The sequence below is a fragment of the Arctopsyche grandis genome, chromosome 7, assembly GCF_051622035.1.
Source record: "Arctopsyche grandis isolate Sample6627 chromosome 7, ASM5162203v2, whole genome shotgun sequence".
NCBI lineage: Eukaryota > Metazoa > Arthropoda > Insecta > Trichoptera > Hydropsychidae > Arctopsyche > Arctopsyche grandis.
In genome coordinates, this window is record NC_135361.1 from 30,484,604 (window position 1) to 30,506,821 (window position 22,218).

A 22,218-nucleotide genomic window follows, 5' to 3' on the forward strand; every position below is an offset into this window, starting at 1 on the left:
ATCGGGACTCGGTGGTGGGAACCAACTCGGTAGCGAACAGAGATGTTCACTCGACCGACGCGGAAAACGAATAGAAGGCGGGGACGCGCGCTCGGCGCCGATCTCCCTCCAAAACGGCTCCTTTGGTCGTAACGCCACGAAAGCTGACCATGAAGACTTGGTCGGAACAGTTGGTATGAATATGTACCAAAGACCCATACAAAATGTGTACCCATACAAAATGTACCAAAGAATACTTTTCGTACGGCCGGATACCTGCTGAAGTCGGTACGTGCTGACTAGGTATAAACAGACCTATAATTTTACCGCATGCCACTCATATATATTATATATACATAGTACCGTTTACTTTCGATTTTCGATCTTTGCCTTCCAATATTTGCGTTTTCGGGCATTTCACATTCGGGCCCGTGGGGGAGACCGATAACCACGGTGGCCGCCACTTTGTCAAATCTGTCTAAAAATCGAAAAGATTGGCGGAGTCATGGGTGCAGTGAACGAATACCCCCTCTTACGAGTGTGAAGTTTATCCGAATATGTGAGCGTTAGAACGAGACACAAATATTTAAATTCAACTCATACTCCAAATACTCGACTGTTAAAATGCACTTCGAAAGATTTTCTCTTTTTCACAATTTTTTTAATGGTCAAGTTAAACGATTCCAATGCATTTTTGGTGGAAGGTGAGCGTGTTGCTGTACCTTCATACTAATTTTGATGGGTTGAGAACCATTACGCGATCATATAAGTTATGAATTGATTCTGATTCCTTTGTCTCTGATATTAATAATCAATTATTTAAGTTTAATTAATATAAACATCGTTCATTTTATATTATACATATTTTTGTTGAAACTATACATTACACGTTAATTTAAGAGTTCCCAAGGACAGACAAATACATTACACACCCTTAAAAAATAAATAAATAAATAAATTGTAAATAAATCTTTATCAAAATAAAACAATTTAATTATCAAAAAGGACTTTTATTTCTGTAGTAATATGGAATGATCCTGATTCTATTCCGAGCGTAGTAATAGTGCGTAGTTACGGAAACGGACGCGTGTTATCGAAACAAGAAATGCATTCGAAAGAGAGCTTCTATTATTATAACATTTCTCTGTACATATTACCACATTTAGACCAAAGATGTCACTAAAAAAAGTAGCAAGGGAAGGGCAAGTCGATCTGGTTGCTGTCAGAGTTCAATACAGGGATGATGGAGTGCAGGCTTTGTCTTGGATCAGCTCCGGCCGCATCTTCCGTCTCCATCTTCGGCGAATCTCATCCAGAGCGTCTGGAGCAACGCATTCGAACCTGCTGTCAAATTCAGGTCGGTGCTGGTTACAGGTTACAATTATTGTGGACCCAATTGGTTAACTCTTCTCACCGCTTGATCCTACTTTTTCCATCTGCAGGTTAAAAGAGGCGATGGGTTGCCAGACACGGTGTGTCTTTCGTGTAAGACCAGTCTGGAATTGTTGATCAGCTTTCGAAAGGCTTGTTTTCGAAACAACGTATCGTCTCAACTGAGGTTAGACGATTGCATGAAGATCAAGACTGAAGAAGTTTTATTGGAAGATCTAATATGGGACGATGAGCCTTCCCAATCGACAATTCACCGAAAGAATAGTGAAATGTGCTTAGAGTCATTTCCCAGTGAATCTGAACTTATTTTACACAAAAGATCACATCCTGGAGAAAATCTGTTCAAATGTAACATTTGTTTGAAATCATATGTTCATAAAAAAAAACTTGTGTCACATTTGAGATCTCACACGGGGGAAAGGGCTTTCAAGTGTGAAATTTGTCTAAAATCATTTACTCGAAAATATAACCTCGAGATACATCGAAAATTGCATACTGGGATAAAACTATATAAATGTGACATTTGTTTAAAATCATATGTTCGTAAAGATGAACTTGTGTCACATTTGAGAACTCACACAGGGGAAAAGCCATACAGGTGTGAAATTTGTCTAAAATCATTTACACAAGCATCTAGCCTCGTGACACATAAAAAATTGCATACTGGGATAAAACCACACAAATGTGACATTTGTTTAAAATCATTTACTCTAAAATTTACCCTCGAGACACATAAAAAATTGCATACTGGGATAAAACCACACAAATGTGACATTTGTTTAAAATCATTTACTCTAAAATTTAACCTCGAGACACATAAAAAATTGCATGCTGGGATACAAGTTCATAAATGTGACATTTGTTTAAAATCATTTATTTATAAACGTGAACTTGTGTCACATTTGAGATATCACACGGGGGAAAAGCCTTACAAGTGTGAAACTTGTCTAAAATCATTTACTCGAAAATCTGGCCTCGATACACATAAAAAATTGCATGCTGGGATAAAACTACACAAATGTAACATTTGTTTAAAATCATATGTTCGTAAAAATGAACTTGTTAGCCATTTGAGATCCCACACAGGGGAAAAGCCATACAAGTGTGAAATTTGTCTAAAATCATTTACTCTAACATCTAGCCTCGGGACACATAAAAAATTGCATGCTGGGATAAAACCACACAAATGTGACATTTGTTTAAAATCATATGTTCGTAAAAATGAACTTGTGAGACATTTGAGATCCCACACAGGGGAAAAGCCATACAAGTGTGAAATTTGTCTAAAATCATTTACTCAAACATCTATCCTCGTGACACATAAAAAATTGCATACTGGGATAAAACCACACAAATGTGACATTTGTTTAAAATCATTTACTCTAAAATTTAACCTCGAGACACATAAAAAATTGCATACTGGGATAAAACCACACAAATGTGACATTTGTTTAAAATCATTTACTCTAAAATTTACCCTCGAGTCACATAAAAAATTGCATGCTGGGATAAAACCACACAAATGTGACATTTGTTTAAAATCATTTAGTTATAAAAGTAGACTTGTGTCACATTTGAGATCCCACACAGGGGAAAAGCCTTACAAGTGTGAAACTTGTCTAAAATCATTTACTCGAAAATCTGGCCTCAATACACATAAAAAAATTGCATGCAAGGATAAAACTACACAAATGTAACATTTGTTTAAAATCATATGTTCGTAAAAATGAACTTGTGAGACATTTGAGATCCCACACTGGGGAAACGCCTTTCAAGTGTGAAATTTGTTTAAAATCATTACTTGCAAATCTGTCCTCTGGTCACATAATAAATTGCATACTGGGATGAATATAAAAAAAATTGTTATTATATAATTATACTGTTAATATTCTTACATTTTGGCTGCATGCGTGGCAAGATGTTTCTGGTGCCCCCCCTCAGATTACATTTCTCCTCATTGCAGTTTATTTGAATAATTTTAAGAGAAATAATAATTGAAAATTAAATAAACAGATCTATTATTTGGCTTACTTGTTTTATTTATTTTAAATGTAATAATTCACGAGGTACTTGCTTACCATTACATTCATCAAGAAGCGCTTTGTGTGCAGACATTTCCAAAAAAGTTTGCAAAGTAATGGAATTGTTGATTAAGATTATCAACTCCATTATAGCTGATGCTCTTAATCATCGCTAATTTAAAGAATTTTTAGTTGAGATAGAAAGCGAGTACGCAGATCTTCTGCTGCATAACAAGGTACGTTGGTTATCAAGAGGAAACGTTTTAAAACGGTTCGCTTCCTTATTAACAGAAATTAAAACATTTCTCCTTGAGAACACCATCCAGAACTAAAGGATAATCAGTGGTGGATACAAAAATTTTATAAATCAGCTTAATCGTAAACTACAGTGGATGGAAACCCAAATTTTTCGATGTTAGAAGAAGCCATTTCATTCGAAAACAAATTATCCCTTTTTGATCAAGATTTTGAAAGAGAAACTTTGATTCACTTTTCAAGCCTGCTGAAACATCGCCAAGAAAATAATTCTGATATTGACATTTGCTATTTCAAAACAATAATTTTAAATATGAGGGAAACTATTCTCAACAAATTTCAGAAATTCAGAAACGGCAAAGCGATTTGACTTTGATCCCGGTTTGACTTGCATGAAATCTGACTACCTTATACAGGAGCGATGATGATGCCATCGTAAGACTTGTGTATTGTTGTGCAATATAGCCGGAATAGCACAAGTTGTGCTATATTCCTACGGTAATTGGATTATTCGTCACATTGCGGTGGTCACAGAGACAATTTTTGCCATGAAAATCTCGAATACACAATATTTGGCACTCAAGTTCTCGTTAATGATGTATGATTAAAGTGACCATACGTCCCGTTTTGAACGGGACCGTCCCGTTTTTAGGTAGCCTGTCCCGTTGGGTTACACGACAATTGGTGCAAGTCCAAAATGTTCAACGACAAAATGTACCCGAAAATTAGTGCACTGACAAAATGTACCCGCGACAAAATGTTTCAAATGAATAATTTACTTTTATCGTACACATCGCGGGCGTTATTAAATTAGTATAAATGACAGGGGTTCTTAACCGTATCCAATATTTACGTATTTAAATTGAAAAAAAAAACTTTCCGAGCGTATGAACTGCAGATTACATTGCATTAGTTTATATGGCAGGGCTTCTCAACCGTCTCCAAAATTTTCTTTATTTCAAATGAATAATTTACTTTTTATCGTACACATCGCGGGCGTTATTAAATTAGTATAAATGACAGGGGTTCTTAACCGTATCCAATATTTACGTATTTAAATTGAAAAAAAAAACTTTCCGAGCGTATGAACTGCAGATTACATTGCATTAGTTTATATGGCAGGGCTTCTCAACCGTCTCCAAAATTTTCTTTATTTCAAATGAATAATTTACTTTTTATCGTACACATCGCGGGCGTTATTAAATTAGTATAAATGACAGGGGTTCTTAACCGTATCCAATATTTACGTATTTAAATTGAAAAAAAAAACTTTCCGAGCGTATGAACTGCAGATTACATTGCATTAGTTTATATGGCAGGGCTTCTCAACCGTCTCCAAAATTTTCTTTATTTCAAATGAATAATTTACTTTTTATCGTACACATCGCGGGCGTTATTAAATTAGTATAAATGACAGGGGTTCTTAACCGTATCCAATATTTACGTATTTAAATTGAAAAAAAAAACTTTCCGAGCGTATGAACTGCAGATTACATTGCATTAGTTTATATGGCAGGGCTTCTCAACCGTCTCCAAAATTTTCTTTATTTCAAATGAATAATTTACTTTTTATCGTACACATCGCGGGCGTTATTAAATTAGTATAAATGACAGGGGTTCTTAACCGTATCCAATATTTACGTATTTAAATTGAAAAAAAAAACTTTCCGAGCGTATGAACTGCAGATTACATTGCATTAGTTTATATGGCAGGGCTTCTCAACCGTCTCCAAAATTTTCTTTATTTCAAATGAATAATTTACTTTTTATCGTACACATCGCGGGCGTTATTAAATTAGTATAAATGACAGGGGTTCTTAACCGTATCCAATATTTACGTATTTAAATTGAAAAAAAAAACTTTCCGAGCGTATGAACTGCAGATTACATTGCATTAGTTTATATGGCAGGGCTTCTCAACCGTCTCCAAAATTTTCTTTATTTCAAATGAATAATTTACTTTTTATCGTACACATCGCGGGCGTTATTAAATTAGTATAAATGACAGGGGTTCTTAACCGTATCCAATATTTACGTATTTAAATTGAAAAAAAAAACTTTCCGAGCGTATGAACTGCAGATTACATTGCATTAGTTTATATGGCAGGGCTTCTCAACCGTCTCCAAAATTTTCTTTATTTCAAATGAATAATTTACTTTTTATCGTACACATCGCGGGCGTTATTAAATTAGTATAAATGACAGGGGTTCTTAACCGTATCCAATATTTACGTATTTAAATTGAAAAAAAAAACTTTCCGAGCGTATGAACTGCAGATTACATTGCATTAGTTTATATGGCAGGGCTTCTCAACCGTCTCCAAAATTTTCTTTATTTCAAATGAATAATTTACTTTTTATCGTACACATCGCGGGCGTTATTAAATTAGTATAAATGACAGGGGTTCTTAACCGTATCCAATATTTACGTATTTAAATTGAAAAAAAAAACTTTCCGAGCGTATGAACTGCAGATTACATTGCATTAGTTTATATGGCAGGGCTTCTCAACCGTCTCCAAAATTTTCTTTATTTCAAATGAATAATTTACTTTTTATCGTACACATCGCGGGCGTTATTAAATTAGTATAAATGACAGGGGTTCTTAACCGTATCCAATATTTACGTATTTAAATTGAAAAAAAAAACTTTCCGAGCGTATGAACTGCAGATTACATTGCATTAGTTTATATGGCAGGGCTTCTCAACCGTCTCCAAAATTTTCTTTATTTCAAATGAATAATTTACTTTTTATCGTACACATCGCGGGCGTTATTAAATTAGTATAAATGACAGGGGTTCTTAACCGTATCCAATATTTACGTATTTAAATTGAAAAAAAAAACTTTCCGAGCGTATGAACTGCAGATTACATTGCATTAGTTTATATGGCAGGGCTTCTCAACCGTCTCCAAAATTTTCTTTATTTCAAATGAATAATTTACTTTTTATCGTACACATCGCGGGCGTTATTAAATTAGTATAAATGACAGGGGTTCTAAACCGTATCCAATATTTACGTATTTAAATTGAAAAAAAAACTTTCCGAGCGTATGAACTGCAGATTACATTGCATTAGTTTATATGGCAGGGCTTCTCAACCGTCTCCAAAATTTTCTTTATTTCAAATGAATAATTTACTTTTTATCGTACACATCGCGGGCGTTATTAAATTAGTATAAATGACAGGGGTTCTTAACCGTATCCAATATTTACGTATTTAAATTGAAAAAAAAAACTTTCCGAGCGTATGAACTGCAGATTACATTGCATTAGTTTATATGGCAGGGCTTCTCAACCGTCTCCAAAATTTTCTTTATTTCAAATGAATAATTTACTTTTTATCGTACACATCGCGGGCGTTATTAAATTAGTATAAATGACAGGGGTTCTTAACCGTATCCAATATTTACGTATTTAAATTGAAAAAAAAAACTTTCCGAGCGTATGAACTGCAGATTACATTGCATTAGTTTATATGGCAGGGCTTCTCAACCGTCTCCAAAATTTTCTTTATTTCAAATGAATAATTTACTTTTTATCGTACACATCGCGGGCGTTATTAAATTAGTATAAATGACAGGGGTTCTTAACCGTATCCAATATTTACGTATTTAAATTGAAAAAAAAAACTTTCCGAGCGTATGAACTGCAGATTACATTGCATTAGTTTATATGGCAGGGCTTCTCAACCGTCTCCAAAATTTTCTTTATTTCAAATGAATAATTTACTTTTTATCGTACACATCGCGGGCGTTATTAAATTAGTATAAATGACAGGGGTTCTTAACCGTATCCAATATTTACGTATTTAAATTGAAAAAAAAAACTTTCCGAGCGTATGAACTGCAGATTACATTGCATTAGTTTATATGGCAGGGCTTCTCAACCGTCTCCAAAATTTTCTTTATTTCAAATGAATAATTTACTTTTTATCGTACACATCGCGGGCGTTATTAAATTAGTATAAATGACAGGGGTTCTTAACCGTATCCAATATTTACGTATTTAAATTGAAAAAAAAAACTTTCCGAGCGTATGAACTGCAGATTACATTGCATTAGTTTATATGGCAGGGCTTCTCAACCGTCTCCAAAATTTTCTTTATTTCAAATGAATAATTTACTTTTTATCGTACACATCGCGGGCGTTATTAAATTAGTATAAATGACAGGGGTTCTTAACCGTATCCAATATTTACGTATTTAAATTGAAAAAAAAAACTTTCCGAGCGTATGAACTGCAGATTACATTGCATTAGTTTATATGGCAGGGCTTCTCAACCGTCTCCAAAATTTTCTTTATTTCAAATGAATAATTTACTTTTTATCGTACACATCGCGGGCGTTATTAAATTAGTATAAATGACAGGGGTTCTTAACCGTATCCAATATTTACGTATTTAAATTGAAAAAAAAAACTTTCCGAGCGTATGAACTGCAGATTACATTGCATTAGTTTATATGGCAGGGCTTCTCAACCGTCTCCAAAATTTTCTTTATTTCAAATGAATAATTTACTTTTTATCGTACACATCGCGGGCGTTATTAAATTAGTATAAATGACAGGGGTTCTTAATATCCAATAAGGTTTACGTAATTTAAATTGAAAAAAAAAACTTTCCGAGCGTATGAACTGCAGATTACATTGCATTAGTTTATATGGCAGGGCTTCTCAACCGTCTCCAAAATTTTCTTTATTTCAAATGAATAATTTACTTTTTATCGTACACATCGCGGGCGTTATTAAATTAGTATAAATGACAGGGGTTCTTAACCGTATCCAATATTTACGTATTTAAATTGAAAAAAAAAACTTTCCGAGCGTATGAACTGCAGATTACATTGCATTAGTTTATATGGCAGGGCTTCTCAACCGTCTCCAAAATTTTCTTTATTTCAAATGAATAATTTACTTTTTATCGTACACATCGCGGGCGTTATTAAATTAGTATAAATGACAGGGGTTCTTAACCGTATCCAATATTTACGTATTTAAATTGAAAAAAAAAACTTTCCGAGCGTATGAACTGCAGATTACATTGCATTAGTTTATATGGCAGGGCTTCTCAACCGTCTCCAAAATTTTCTTTATTTCAAATGAATAATTTACTTTTTATCGTACACATCGCGGGCGTTATTAAATTAGTATAAATGACAGGGGTTCTTAACCGTATCCAATATTTACGTATTTAAATTGAAAAAAAAAACTTTCCGAGCGTATGAACTGCAGATTACATTGCATTAGTTTATATGGCAGGGCTTCTCAACCGTCTCCAAAATTTTCTTTATTTCAAATGAATAATTTACTTTTTATCGTACACATCGCGGGCGTTATTAAATTAGTATAAATGACAGGGGTTCTTAACCGTATCCAATATTTACGTATTTAAATTGAAAAAAAAAACTTTCCGAGCGTATGAACTGCAGATTACATTGCATTAGTTTATATGGCAGGGCTTCTCAACCGTCTCCAAAATTTTCTTTATTTCAAATGAATAATTTACTTTTTATCGTACACATCGCGGGCGTTATTAAATTAGTATAAATGACAGGGGTTCTTAACCGTATCCAATATTTACGTATTTAAATTGAAAAAAAAAACTTTCCGAGCGTATGAACTGCAGATTACATTGCATTAGTTTATATGGCAGGGCTTCTCAACCGTCTCCAAAATTTTCTTTATTTCAAATGAATAATTTACTTTTTATCGTACACATCGCGGGCGTTATTAAATTAGTATAAATGACAGGGGTTCTTAACCGTATCCAATATTTACGTATTTAAATTGAAAAAAAAAACTTTCCGAGCGTATGAACTGCAGATTACATTGCATTAGTTTATATGGCAGGGCTTCTCAACCGTCTCCAAAATTTTCTTTATTTCAAATGAATAATTTACTTTTTATCGTACACATCGCGGGCGTTATTAAATTAGTATAAATGACAGGGGTTCTTAACCGTATCCAATATTTACGTATTTAAATTGAAAAAAAAAACTTTCCGAGCGTATGAACTGCAGATTACATTGCATTAGTTTATATGGCAGGGCTTCTCAACCGTCTCCAAAATTTTCTTTATTTCAAATGAATAATTTACTTTTTATCGTACACATCGCGGGCGTTATTAAATTAGTATAAATGACAGGGGTTCTTAACCGTATCCAATATTTACGTATTTAAATTGAAAAAAAAAACTTTCCGAGCGTATGAACTGCAGATTACATTGCATTAGTTTATATGGCAGGGCTTCTCAACCGTCTCCAAAATTTTCTTTATTTCAAATGAATAATTTACTTTTTATCGTACACATCGCGGGCGTTATTAAATTAGTATAAATGACAGGGGTTCTTAACCGTATCCAATATTTACGTATTTAAATTGAAAAAAAAAACTTTCCGAGCGTATGAACTGCAGATTACATTGCATTAGTTTATATGGCAGGGCTTCTCAACCGTCTCCAAAATTTTCTTTATTTCAAATGAATAATTTACTTTTTATCGTACACATCGCGGGCGTTATTAAATTAGTATAAATGACAGGGGTTCTTAACCGTATCCAATATTTACGTATTTAAATTGAAAAAAAAAACTTTCCGAGCGTATGAACTGCAGATTACATTGCATTAGTTTATATGGCAGGGCTTCTCAACCGTCTCCAAAATTTTCTTTATTTCAAATGAATAATTTACTTTTTATCGTACACATCGCGGGCGTTATTAAATTAGTATAAATGACAGGGGTTCTTAACCGTATCCAATATTTACGTATTTAAATTGAAAAAAAAAACTTTCCGAGCGTATGAACTGCAGATTACATTGCATTAGTTTATATGGCAGGGCTTCTCAACCGTCTCCAAAATTTTCTTTATTTCAAATGAATAATTTACTTTTTATCGTACACATCGCGGGCGTTATTAAATTAGTATAAATGACAGGGGTTCTTAACCGTATCCAATATTTACGTATTTAAATTGAAAAAAAAAACTTTCCGAGCGTATGAACTGCAGATTACATTGCATTAGTTTATATGGCAGGGCTTCTCAACCGTCTCCAAAATTTTCTTTATTTCAAATGAATAATTTACTTTTTATCGTACACATCGCGGGCGTTATTAAATTAGTATAAATGACAGGGGTTCTTAACCGTATCCAATATTTACGTATTTAAATTGAAAAAAAAAACTTTCCGAGCGTATGAACTGCAGATTACATTGCATTAGTTTATATGGCAGGGCTTCTCAACCGTCTCCAAAATTTTCTTTATTTCAAATGAATAATTTACTTTTTATCGTACACATCGCGGGCGTTATTAAATTAGTATAAATGACAGGGGTTCTTAACCGTATCCAATATTTACGTATTTAAATTGAAAAAAAAAACTTTCCGAGCGTATGAACTGCAGATTACATTGCATTAGTTTATATGGCAGGGCTTCTCAACCGTCTCCAAAATTTTCTTTATTTCAAATGAATAATTTACTTTTTATCGTACACATCGCGGGCGTTATTAAATTAGTATAAATGACAGGGGTTCTTAACCGTATCCAATATTTACGTATTTAAATTGAAAAAAAAAACTTTCCGAGCGTATGAACTGCAGATTACATTGCATTAGTTTATATGGCAGGGCTTCTCAACCGTCTCCAAAATTTTCTTTATTTCAAATGAATAATTTACTTTTTATCGTACACATCGCGGGCGTTATTAAATTAGTATAAATGACAGGGGTTCTTAACCGTATCCAATATTTACGTATTTAAATTGAAAAAAAAAACTTTCCGAGCGTATGAACTGCAGATTACATTGCATTAGTTTATATGGCAGGGCTTCTCAACCGTCTCCAAAATTTTCTTTATTTCAAATGAATAATTTACTTTTTATCGTACACATCGCGGGCGTTATTAAATTAGTATAAATGACAGGGGTTCTTAACCGTATCCAATATTTACGTATTTAAATTGAAAAAAAAAACTTTCCGAGCGTATGAACTGCAGATTACATTGCATTAGTTTATATGGCAGGGCTTCTCAACCGTCTCCAAAATTTTCTTTATTTCAAATGAATAATTTACTTTTTATCGTACACATCGCGGGCGTTATTAAATTAGTATAAATGACAGGGGTTCTTAACCGTATCCAATATTTACGTATTTAAATTGAAAAAAAAAACTTTCCGAGCGTATGAACTGCAGATTACATTGCATTAGTTTATATGGCAGGGCTTCTCAACCGTCTCCAAAATTTTCTTTATTTCAAATGAATAATTTACTTTTTATCGTACACATCGCGGGCGTTATTAAATTAGTATAAATGACAGGGGTTCTTAACCGTATCCAATATTTACGTATTTAAATTGAAAAAAAAAACTTTCCGAGCGTATGAACTGCAGATTACATTGCATTAGTTTATATGGCAGGGCTTCTCAACCGTCTCCAAAATTTTCTTTATTTCAAATGAATAATTTACTTTTTATCGTACACATCGCGGGCGTTATTAAATTAGTATAAATGACAGGGGTTCTTAACCGTATCCAATATTTACGTATTTAAATTGAAAAAAAAAACTTTCCGAGCGTATGAACTGCAGATTACATTGCATTAGTTTATATGGCAGGGCTTCTCAACCGTCTCCAAAATTTTCTTTATTTCAAATGAATAATTTACTTTTTATCGTACACATCGCGGGCGTTATTAAATTAGTATAAATGACAGGGGTTCTTAACCGTATCCAATATTTACGTATTTAAATTGAAAAAAAAAACTTTCCGAGCGTATGAACTGCAGATTACATTGCATTAGTTTATATGGCAGGGCTTCTCAACCGTCTCCAAAATTTTCTTTATTTCAAATGAATAATTTACTTTTTATCGTACACATCGCGGGCGTTATTAAATTAGTATAAATGACAGGGGTTCTTAACCGTATCCAATATTTACGTATTTAAATTGAAAAAAAAAACTTTCCGAGCGTATGAACTGCAGATTACATTGCATTAGTTTATATGGCAGGGCTTCTCAACCGTCTCCAAAATTTTCTTTATTTCAAATGAATAATTTACTTTTTATCGTACACATCGCGGGCGTTATTAAATTAGTATAAATGACAGGGGTTCTTAACCGTATCCAATATTTACGTATTTAAATTGAAAAAAAAAACTTTCCGAGCGTATGAACTGCAGATTACATTGCATTAGTTTATATGGCAGGGCTTCTCAACCGTCTCCAAAATTTTCTTTATTTCAAATGAATAATTTACTTTTTATCGTACACATCGCGGGCGTTATTAAATTAGTATAAATGACAGGGGTTCTTAACCGTATCCAATATTTACGTATTTAAATTGAAAAAAAAAACTTTCCGAGCGTATGAACTGCAGATTACATTGCATTAGTTTATATGGCAGGGCTTCTCAACCGTCTCCAAAATTTTCTTTATTTCAAATGAATAATTTACTTTTTATCGTACACATCGCGGGCGTTATTAAATTAGTATAAATGACAGGGGTTCTTAACCGTATCCAATATTTACGTATTTAAATTGAAAAAAAAAACTTTCCGAGCGTATGAACTGCAGATTACATTGCATTAGTTTATATGGCAGGGCTTCTCAACCGTCTCCAAAATTTTCTTTATTTCAAATGAATAATTTACTTTTTATCGTACACATCGCGGGCGTTATTAAATTAGTATAAATGACAGGGGTTCTTAACCGTATCCAATATTTACGTATTTAAATTGAAAAAAAAAACTTTCCGAGCGTATGAACTGCAGATTACATTGCATTAGTTTATATGGCAGGGCTTCTCAACCGTCTCCAAAATTTTCTTTATTTCAAATGAATAATTTACTTTTTATCGTACACATCGCGGGCGTTATTAAATTAGTATAAATGACAGGGGTTCTTAACCGTATCCAATATTTACGTATTTAAATTGAAAAAAAAAACTTTCCGAGCGTATGAACTGCAGATTACATTGCATTAGTTTATATGGCAGGGCTTCTCAACCGTCTCCAAAATTTTCTTTATTTCAAATGAATAATTTACTTTTTATCGTACACATCGCGGGCGTTATTAAATTAGTATAAATGACAGGGGTTCTTAACCGTATCCAATATTTACGTATTTAAATTGAAAAAAAAAACTTTCCGAGCGTATGAACTGCAGATTACATTGCATTAGTTTATATGGCAGGGCTTCTCAACCGTCTCCAAAATTTTCTTTATTTCAAATGAATAATTTACTTTTTATCGTACACATCGCGGGCGTTATTAAATTAGTATAAATGACAGGGGTTCTTAACCGTATCCAATATTTACGTATTTAAATTGAAAAAAAAAACTTTCCGAGCGTATGAACTGCAGATTACATTGCATTAGTTTATATGGCAGGGCTTCTCAACCGTCTCCAAAATTTTCTTTATTTCAAATGAATAATTTACTTTTTATCGTACACATCGCGGGCGTTATTAAATTAGTATAAATGACAGGGGTTCTTAACCGTATCCAATATTTACGTATTTAAATTGAAAAAAAAAACTTTCCGAGCGTATGAACTGCAGATTACATTGCATTAGTTTATATGGCAGGGCTTCTCAACCGTCTCCAAAATTTTCTTTATTTCAAATGAATAATTTACTTTTTATCGTACACATCGCGGGCGTTATTAAATTAGTATAAATGACAGGGGTTCTTAACCGTATCCAATATTTACGTATTTAAATTGAAAAAAAAAACTTTCCGAGCGTATGAACTGCAGATTACATTGCATTAGTTTATATGGCAGGGCTTCTCAACCGTCTCCAAAATTTTCTTTATTTCAAATGAATAATTTACTTTTTATCGTACACATCGCGGGCGTTATTAAATTAGTATAAATGACAGGGGTTCTTAACCGTATCCAATATTTACGTATTTAAATTGAAAAAAAAAACTTTCCGAGCGTATGAACTGCAGATTACATTGCATTAGTTTATATGGCAGGGCTTCTCAACCGTCTCCAAAATTTTCTTTATTTCAAATGAATAATTTACTTTTTATCGTACACATCGCGGGCGTTATTAAATTAGTATAAATGACAGGGGTTCTTAACCGTATCCAATATTTACGTATTTAAATTGAAAAAAAAAACTTTCCGAGCGTATGAACTGCAGATTACATTGCATTAGTTTATATGGCAGGGCTTCTCAACCGTCTCCAAAATTTTCTTTATTTCAAATGAATAATTTACTTTTTATCGTACACATCGCGGGCGTTATTAAATTAGTATAAATGACAGGGGTTCTTAACCGTATCCAATATTTACGTATTTAAATTGAAAAAAAAAACTTTCCGAGCGTATGAACTGCAGATTACATTGCATTAGTTTATATGGCAGGGCTTCTCAACCGTCTCCAAAATTTTCTTTATTTCAAATGAATAATTTACTTTTTATCGTACACATCGCGGGCGTTATTAAATTAGTATAAATGACAGGGGTTCTTAACCGTATCCAATATTTACGTATTTAAATTGAAAAAAAAAACTTTCCGAGCGTATGAACTGCAGATTACATTGCATTAGTTTATATGGCAGGGCTTCTCAACCGTCTCCAAAATTTTCTTTATTTCAAATGAATAATTTACTTTTTATCGTACACATCGCGGGCGTTATTAAATTAGTATAAATGACAGGGGTTCTTAACCGTATCCAATATTTACGTATTTAAATTGAAAAAAAAAACTTTCCGAGCGTATGAACTGCAGATTACATTGCATTAGTTTATATGGCAGGGCTTCTCAACCGTCTCCAAAATTTTCTTTATTTCAAATGAATAATTTACTTTTTATCGTACACATCGCGGGCGTTATTAAATTAGTATAAATGACAGGGGTTCTTAACCGTATCCAATATTTACGTATTTAAATTGAAAAAAAAAACTTTCCGAGCGTATGAACTGCAGATTACATTGCATTAGTTTATATGGCAGGGCTTCTCAACCGTCTCCAAAATTTTCTTTATTTCAAATGAATAATTTACTTTTTATCGTACACATCGCGGGCGTTATTAAATTAGTATAAATGACAGGGGTTCTTAACCGTATCCAATATTTACGTATTTAAATTGAAAAAAAAAACTTTCCGAGCGTATGAACTGCAGATTACATTGCATTAGTTTATATGGCAGGGCTTCTCAACCGTCTCCAAAATTTTCTTTATTTCAAATGAATAATTTACTTTTTATCGTACACATCGCGGGCGTTATTAAATTAGTATAAATGACAGGGGTTCTTAACCGTATCCAATATTTACGTATTTAAATTGAAAAAAAAAACTTTCCGAGCGTATGAACTGCAGATTACATTGCATTAGTTTATATGGCAGGGCTTCTCAACCGTCTCCAAAATTTTCTTTATTTCAAATGAATAATTTACTTTTTATCGTACACATCGCGGGCGTTATTAAATTAGTATAAATGACAGGGGTTCTTAACCGTATCCAATATTTACGTATTTAAATTGAAAAAAAAAACTTTCCGAGCGTATGAACTGCAGATTACATTGCATTAGTTTATATGGCAGGGCTTCTCAACCGTCTCCAAAATTTTCTTTATTTCAAATGAATAATTTACTTTTTATCGTACACATCGCGGGCGTTATTAAATTAGTATAAATGACAGGGGTTCTTAACCGTATCCAATATTTACGTATTTAAATTGAAAAAAAAAACTTTCCGAGCGTATGAACTGCAGATTACATTGCATTAGTTTATATGGCAGGGCTTCTCAACCGTCTCCAAAATTTTCTTTATTTCAAATGAATAATTTACTTTTTATCGTACACATCGCGGGCGTTATTAAATTAGTATAAATGACAGGGGTTCTTAACCGTATCCAATATTTACGTATTTAAATTGAAAAAAAAAACTTTCCGAGCGTATGAACTGCAGATTACATTGCATTAGTTTATATGGCAGGGCTTCTCAACCGTCTCCAAAATTTTCTTTATTTCAAATGAATAATTTACTTTTTATCGTACACATCGCGGGCGTTATTAAATTAGTATAAATGACAGGGGTTCTTAACCGTATCCAATATTTACGTATTTAAATTGAAAAAAAAAACTTTCCGAGCGTATGAACTGCAGATTACATTGCATTAGTTTATATGGCAGGGCTTCTCAACCGTCTCCAAAATTTTCTTTATTTCAAATGAATAATTTACTTTTTATCGTACACATCGCGGGCGTTATTAAATTAGTATAAATGACAGGGGTTCTTAACCGTATCCAATATTTACGTATTTAAATTGAAAAAAAAAACTTTCCGAGCGTATGAACTGCAGATTACATTGCATTAGTTTATATGGCAGGGCTTCTCAACCGTCTCCAAAATTTTCTTTATTTCAAATGAATAATTTACTTTTTATCGTACACATCGCGGGCGTTATTAAATTAGTATAAATGACAGGGGTTCTTAACCGTATCCAATATTTACGTATTTAAATTGAAAAAAAAAACTTTCCGAGCGTATGAACTGCAGATTACATTGCATTAGTTTATATGGCAGGGCTTCTCAACCGTCTCCAAAATTTTCTTTATTTCAAATGAATAATTTACTTTTTATCGTACACATCGCGGGCGTTATTAAATTAGTATAAATGACAGGGGTTCTTAACCGTATCCAATATTTACGTATTTAAATTGAAAAAAAAAACTTTCCGAGCGTATGAACTGCAGATTACATTGCATTAGTTTATATGGCAGGGCTTCTCAACCGTCTCCAAAATTTTCTTTATTTCAAATGAATAATTTACTTTTTATCGTACACATCGCGGGCGTTATTAAATTAGTATAAATGACAGGGGTTCTTAACCGTATCCAATATTTACGTATTTAAATTGAAAAAAAAAACTTTCCGAGCGTATGAACTCCAGATTACATTGCATTAGTTTATATGGCAGGGCTTCTCAACCGTCTCCAAAATTTTCTTTATTTCAAATGAATAATTTACTTTTTATCGTACACATCGCGGGCGTTATTAAATTAGTATAAATGACAGGGGTTCTCAACCGTATCCAATATTTACGTATTTAAATTGAAAAAAAAAACTTTCCGAGCGTATGAACTGCAGATTACATTGCATTAGTTTATATGGCAGGGCTTCTCAACCGTCTCCAAAATTTTCTTTATTTCAAATGAATAATTTACTTTTTATCGTACACATCGCGGGCGTTATTAAATTAGTATAAATGACAGGGGTTCTTAACCGTATCCAATATTTACGTATTTAAATTGAAAAAAAAAACTTTCCGAGCGTATGAACTGCAGATTACATTGCATTAGTTTATATGGCAGGGCTTCTCAACCGTCTCCAAAATTTTCTTTATTTCAAATGAATAATTTACTTTTTATCGTACACATCGCGGGCGTTATTAAATTAGTATAAATGACAGGGGTTCTTAACCGTATCCAATATTTACGTATTTAAATTGAAAAAAAAAACTTTCCGAGCGTATGAACTGCAGATTACATTGCATTAGTTTATATGGCAGGGCTTCTCAACCGTCTCCAAAATTTTCTTTATTTCAAATGAATAATTTACTTTTTATCGTACACATCGCGGGCGTTATTAAATTAGTATAAATGACAGGGGTTCTTAACCGTATCCAATATTTACGTATTTAAATTGAAAAAAAAAACTTTCCGAGCGTATGAACTGCAGATTACATTGCATTAGTTTATATGGCAGGGCTTCTCAACCGTCTCCAAAATTTTCTTTATTTCAAATGAATAATTTACTTTTTATCGTACACATCGCGGGCGTTATTAAATTAGTATAAATGACAGGGGTTCTTAACCGTATCCAATATTTACGTATTTAAATTGAAAAAAAAAACTTTCCGAGCGTATGAACTCCAGATTACATTGCATTAGTTTATATGGCAGGGCTTCTCAACCGTCTCCAAAATTTTCTTTATTTCAAATGAATAATTTACTTTTTATCGTACACATCGCGGGCGTTATTAAATTAGTATAAATGACAGGGGTTCTCAACCGTATCCAATATTTACGTATTTAAATTGAAAAAAAAAACTTTCCGAGCGTATGAACTGCAGATTACATTGCATTAGTTTATATGGCAGGGCTTCTCAACCGTCTCCAAAATTTTCTTTATTTCAAATGAATAATTTACTTTTTATCGTACACATCGCGGGCGTTATTAAATTAGTATAAATGACAGGGGTTCTTAACCGTATCCAATATTTACGTATTTAAATTGAAAAAAAAAACTTTCCGAGCGTATGAACTGCAGATTACATTGCATTAGTTTATATGGCAGGGCTTCTCAACCGTCTCCAAAATTTTCTTTATTTCAAATGAATAATTTACTTTTTATCGTACACATCGCGGGCGTTATTAAATTAGTATAAATGACAGGGGTTCTTAACCGTATCCAATATTTACGTATTTAAATTGAAAAAAAAAACTTTCCGAGCGTATGAACTGCAGATTACATTGCATTAGTTTATATGGCAGGGCTTCTCAACCGTCTCCAAAATTTTCTTTATTTCAAATGAATAATTTACTTTTTATCGTACACATCGCGGGCGTTATTAAATTAGTATAAATGACAGGGGTTCTTAACCGTATCCAATATTTACGTATTTAAATTGAAAAAAAAAACTTTCCGAGCGTATGAACTGCAGATTACATTGCATTAGTTTATATGGCAGGGCTTCTCAACCGTCTCCAAAATTTTCTTTATTTCAAATGAATAATTTACTTTTTATCGTACACATCGCGGGCGTTATTAAATTAGTATAAATGACAGGGGTTCTTAACCGTATCCAATATTTACGTATTTAAATTGAAAAAAAAAACTTTCCGAGCGTATGAACTGCAGATTACATTGCATTAGTTTATATGGCAGGGCTTCTCAACCGTCTCCAAAATTTTCTTTATTTCAAATGAATAATTTACTTTTTATCGTACACATCGCGGGCGTTATTAAATTAGTATAAATGACAGGGGTTCTTAACCGTATCCAATATTTACGTATTTAAATTGAAAAAAAAAACTTTCCGAGCGTATGAACTCCAGATTACATTGCATTAGTTTATATGGCAGGGCTTCTCAACCGTCTCCAAAATTTTCTTTATTTCAAATGAATAATTTACTTTTTATCGTACACATCGCGGGCGTTATTAAATTAGTATAAATGACAGGGGTTCTCAACCGTATCCAATATTTACGTATTTAAATTGAAAAAAAAAACTTTCCGAGCGTATGAACTGCAGATTACATTGCATTAGTTTATATGGCAGGGCTTCTCAACCGTCTCCAAAATTTTCTTTATTTCAAATGAATAATTTACTTTTTATCGTTCACATCGCGGGCGTTATTAAATTAGTATAAATGACAGGGGTTCTTAACCGTATCCAATATTTACGTATTTAAATTGAAAAAAAAAACTTTCCGAGCGTATGAACTCCAGATTACATTGCATTAGTTTATATGGCAGGGCTTCTCAACCGTCTCCAAAATTTTCTTTATTTCAAATGAATAATTTACTTTTTATCGTACACATCGCGGGCGTTATTAAATTAGTATAAATGACAGGGGTTCTTAACCGTATCCAATATTTACGTATTTAAATTGAAAAAAAAAACTTTCCGAGCGTATGAACTCCAGATTACATTGCATTAGTTTATATGGCAGGGCTTCTCAACCGTCTCCAAAATTTTCTTTATTTCAAATGAATAATTTACTTTTTATCGTACACATCGCGGGCGTTATTAAATTAGTATAAATGACAGGGGTTCTCAACCGTATCCAATATTTACGTATTTAAATTGAAAAAAAAAACTTTCCGAGCGTATGAACTGCAGATTACATTGCATTAGTTTATATGGCAGGGCTTCTCAACCGTCTCCAAAATTTTCTTTATTTCAAATGAATAATTTACTTTTTATCGTTCACATCGCGGGCGTTATTAAATTAGTATAAATGACAGGGGTTCTTAACCGTATCCAATATTTACGTATTTAAATTGAAAAAAAAAACTTTCCGAGCGTATGAACTCCAGATTACATTGCATTAGTTTATATGGCAGGGCTTCTCAACCGTCTCCAAAATTTTCTTTATTTCAAATGAATAATTTACTTTTTATCGTACACATCGCGGGCGTTATTAAATTAGTATAAATGACAGGGGTTCTCAACCGTATCCAATATTTACGTATTTAAATTGAAAAAAAAAACTTTCCGAGCGTATGAACTCCAGATTACATTGCATTAGTTTATATGGCAGGGCTTCTCAACCGTAATATAAAATCTTATAGTGAAAATAAATAAATAAAAGCCAAAATTACAAATCTTTTCTTCGTATGAAATAAGTTGTATTCAGTTGAAAACAAAACAAAAATCATTTAAACATAATATGAGCATACAAAATAGATAAAGAAAAAAGATCATCATTTGACATGTATTTTTAAAATCATTTTTAAATTTATTACTTAATTTTGTAATAATATTTATTTTAATAAATAAACAATATTCAATTAAAATAATACATCATTAATTGTAAGATTAAAAGTGATCTGCTCTCAAATAATGGAATCATCATAGTTCGAACTGTTGAAATGCACATGTCATTAAATTTAAAACATTAAAACACAAAATTTATCAATTTTCAGATTAAAACAATAATTGTTAAATTAAAAATTTAAAATACCTAACATCAGTGACAAATTTAGTTATAATATAATTGCTTATCAATAGCTACCGCTGCATAAAAAATATTGATGTCATTTAAAAAATTTGAGTATATTATGACTTAATTTATACATTCTTAAATAATAAGAAATAAATAAGCAAAAAGTTGTGCATTTGATGGAATATCGATAATAAGAGGAAGCTTTTATAAAAAAAAGATACAAAAAATGTACTAAAAGGAAATAAAAATATTGTATATAATATTAAAAAATCCATAATTAGTAAGATTAAAAAATGGTATGACAGTATTTAAATAATGTAGATACATACATACATATGTACATTAAAAGGAATTTAATATTTTTCATATTAAATAAGTTTAGTTTAGTTTTAAAATACAAGGATTTAAAATTAATAACTAAATATAATATACATAAGTATGTGACTAGATATATAAACTAGAACCCTGTTCGCCCTTGACTTGACTGCTGCGAGAAAAATATCCTGTGTACGCACCTGAAAATGAATGTTATATATTATTTTATATACAAAATTTTAACGAAATAATATTTTAGAATAAAAACTAACGAGTGTTAGAACGAGATTCTGCTCACAATATTTGGAATACAAAATTTTATGTGAAATTTTAGTCAAAATATTTTTTAATTGTACTCGAAAAACAATGTTTATATCAATCAAAGTGCCAGGGTGGCGATTTGATTTAAAAGTTATATTATTAAAATTTCTAGTCATAACAATAAAACAATAACAACAAAATATTTCTTAACAATAACAATAAAACTTGACTCTTTGTTGTTTTCGAGAAAGTTACAACCAACAGCCGCAATATTTCCGGGTAAGTTTAAGAAATAAATACTCATTTGAAACGAC

At 32.2% G+C, this 22,218-nt stretch overlaps 1 protein-coding gene and 1 long non-coding RNA gene across 2 annotated transcripts in view; one reads left to right on the forward strand and one right to left on the reverse strand.

The window, feature by feature from the left end:
- Positions 1-22,218, reverse strand: part of LOC143914795 (uncharacterized) — a 58,341-nt gene that overhangs the window by 31,953 nt on the left and 4,170 nt on the right. The window lies entirely within an intron of this gene.
- On the forward strand, positions 1,089-20,272 carry LOC143914355 (uncharacterized). Its single transcript, XM_077434546.1, has 3 exons — positions 1,089-1,336; positions 1,422-4,433; positions 20,037-20,272. Exons 1-2 carry the CDS (start codon positions 1,220-1,222, stop codon positions 3,066-3,068), a joined length of 1,764 nt encoding a protein of 587 aa, XP_077290672.1. The 5' UTR covers positions 1,089-1,219; the 3' UTR covers positions 3,069-4,433; positions 20,037-20,272.

Coding starts and splice junctions, on each gene's coding strand:
- LOC143914355 (XM_077434546.1), top strand. CDS start 1,220: ATGATGGAGTGCAGGCTTTGTCTTGGATCAGCTCCGGCCGCATCTTCC. Junction 1,337..1,421: donor GAACCTGCTGTCAAATTCAG/GTCGGTGCTGGT, acceptor TTCCATCTGCAG/GTTAAAAGAGGCGATGGGTT.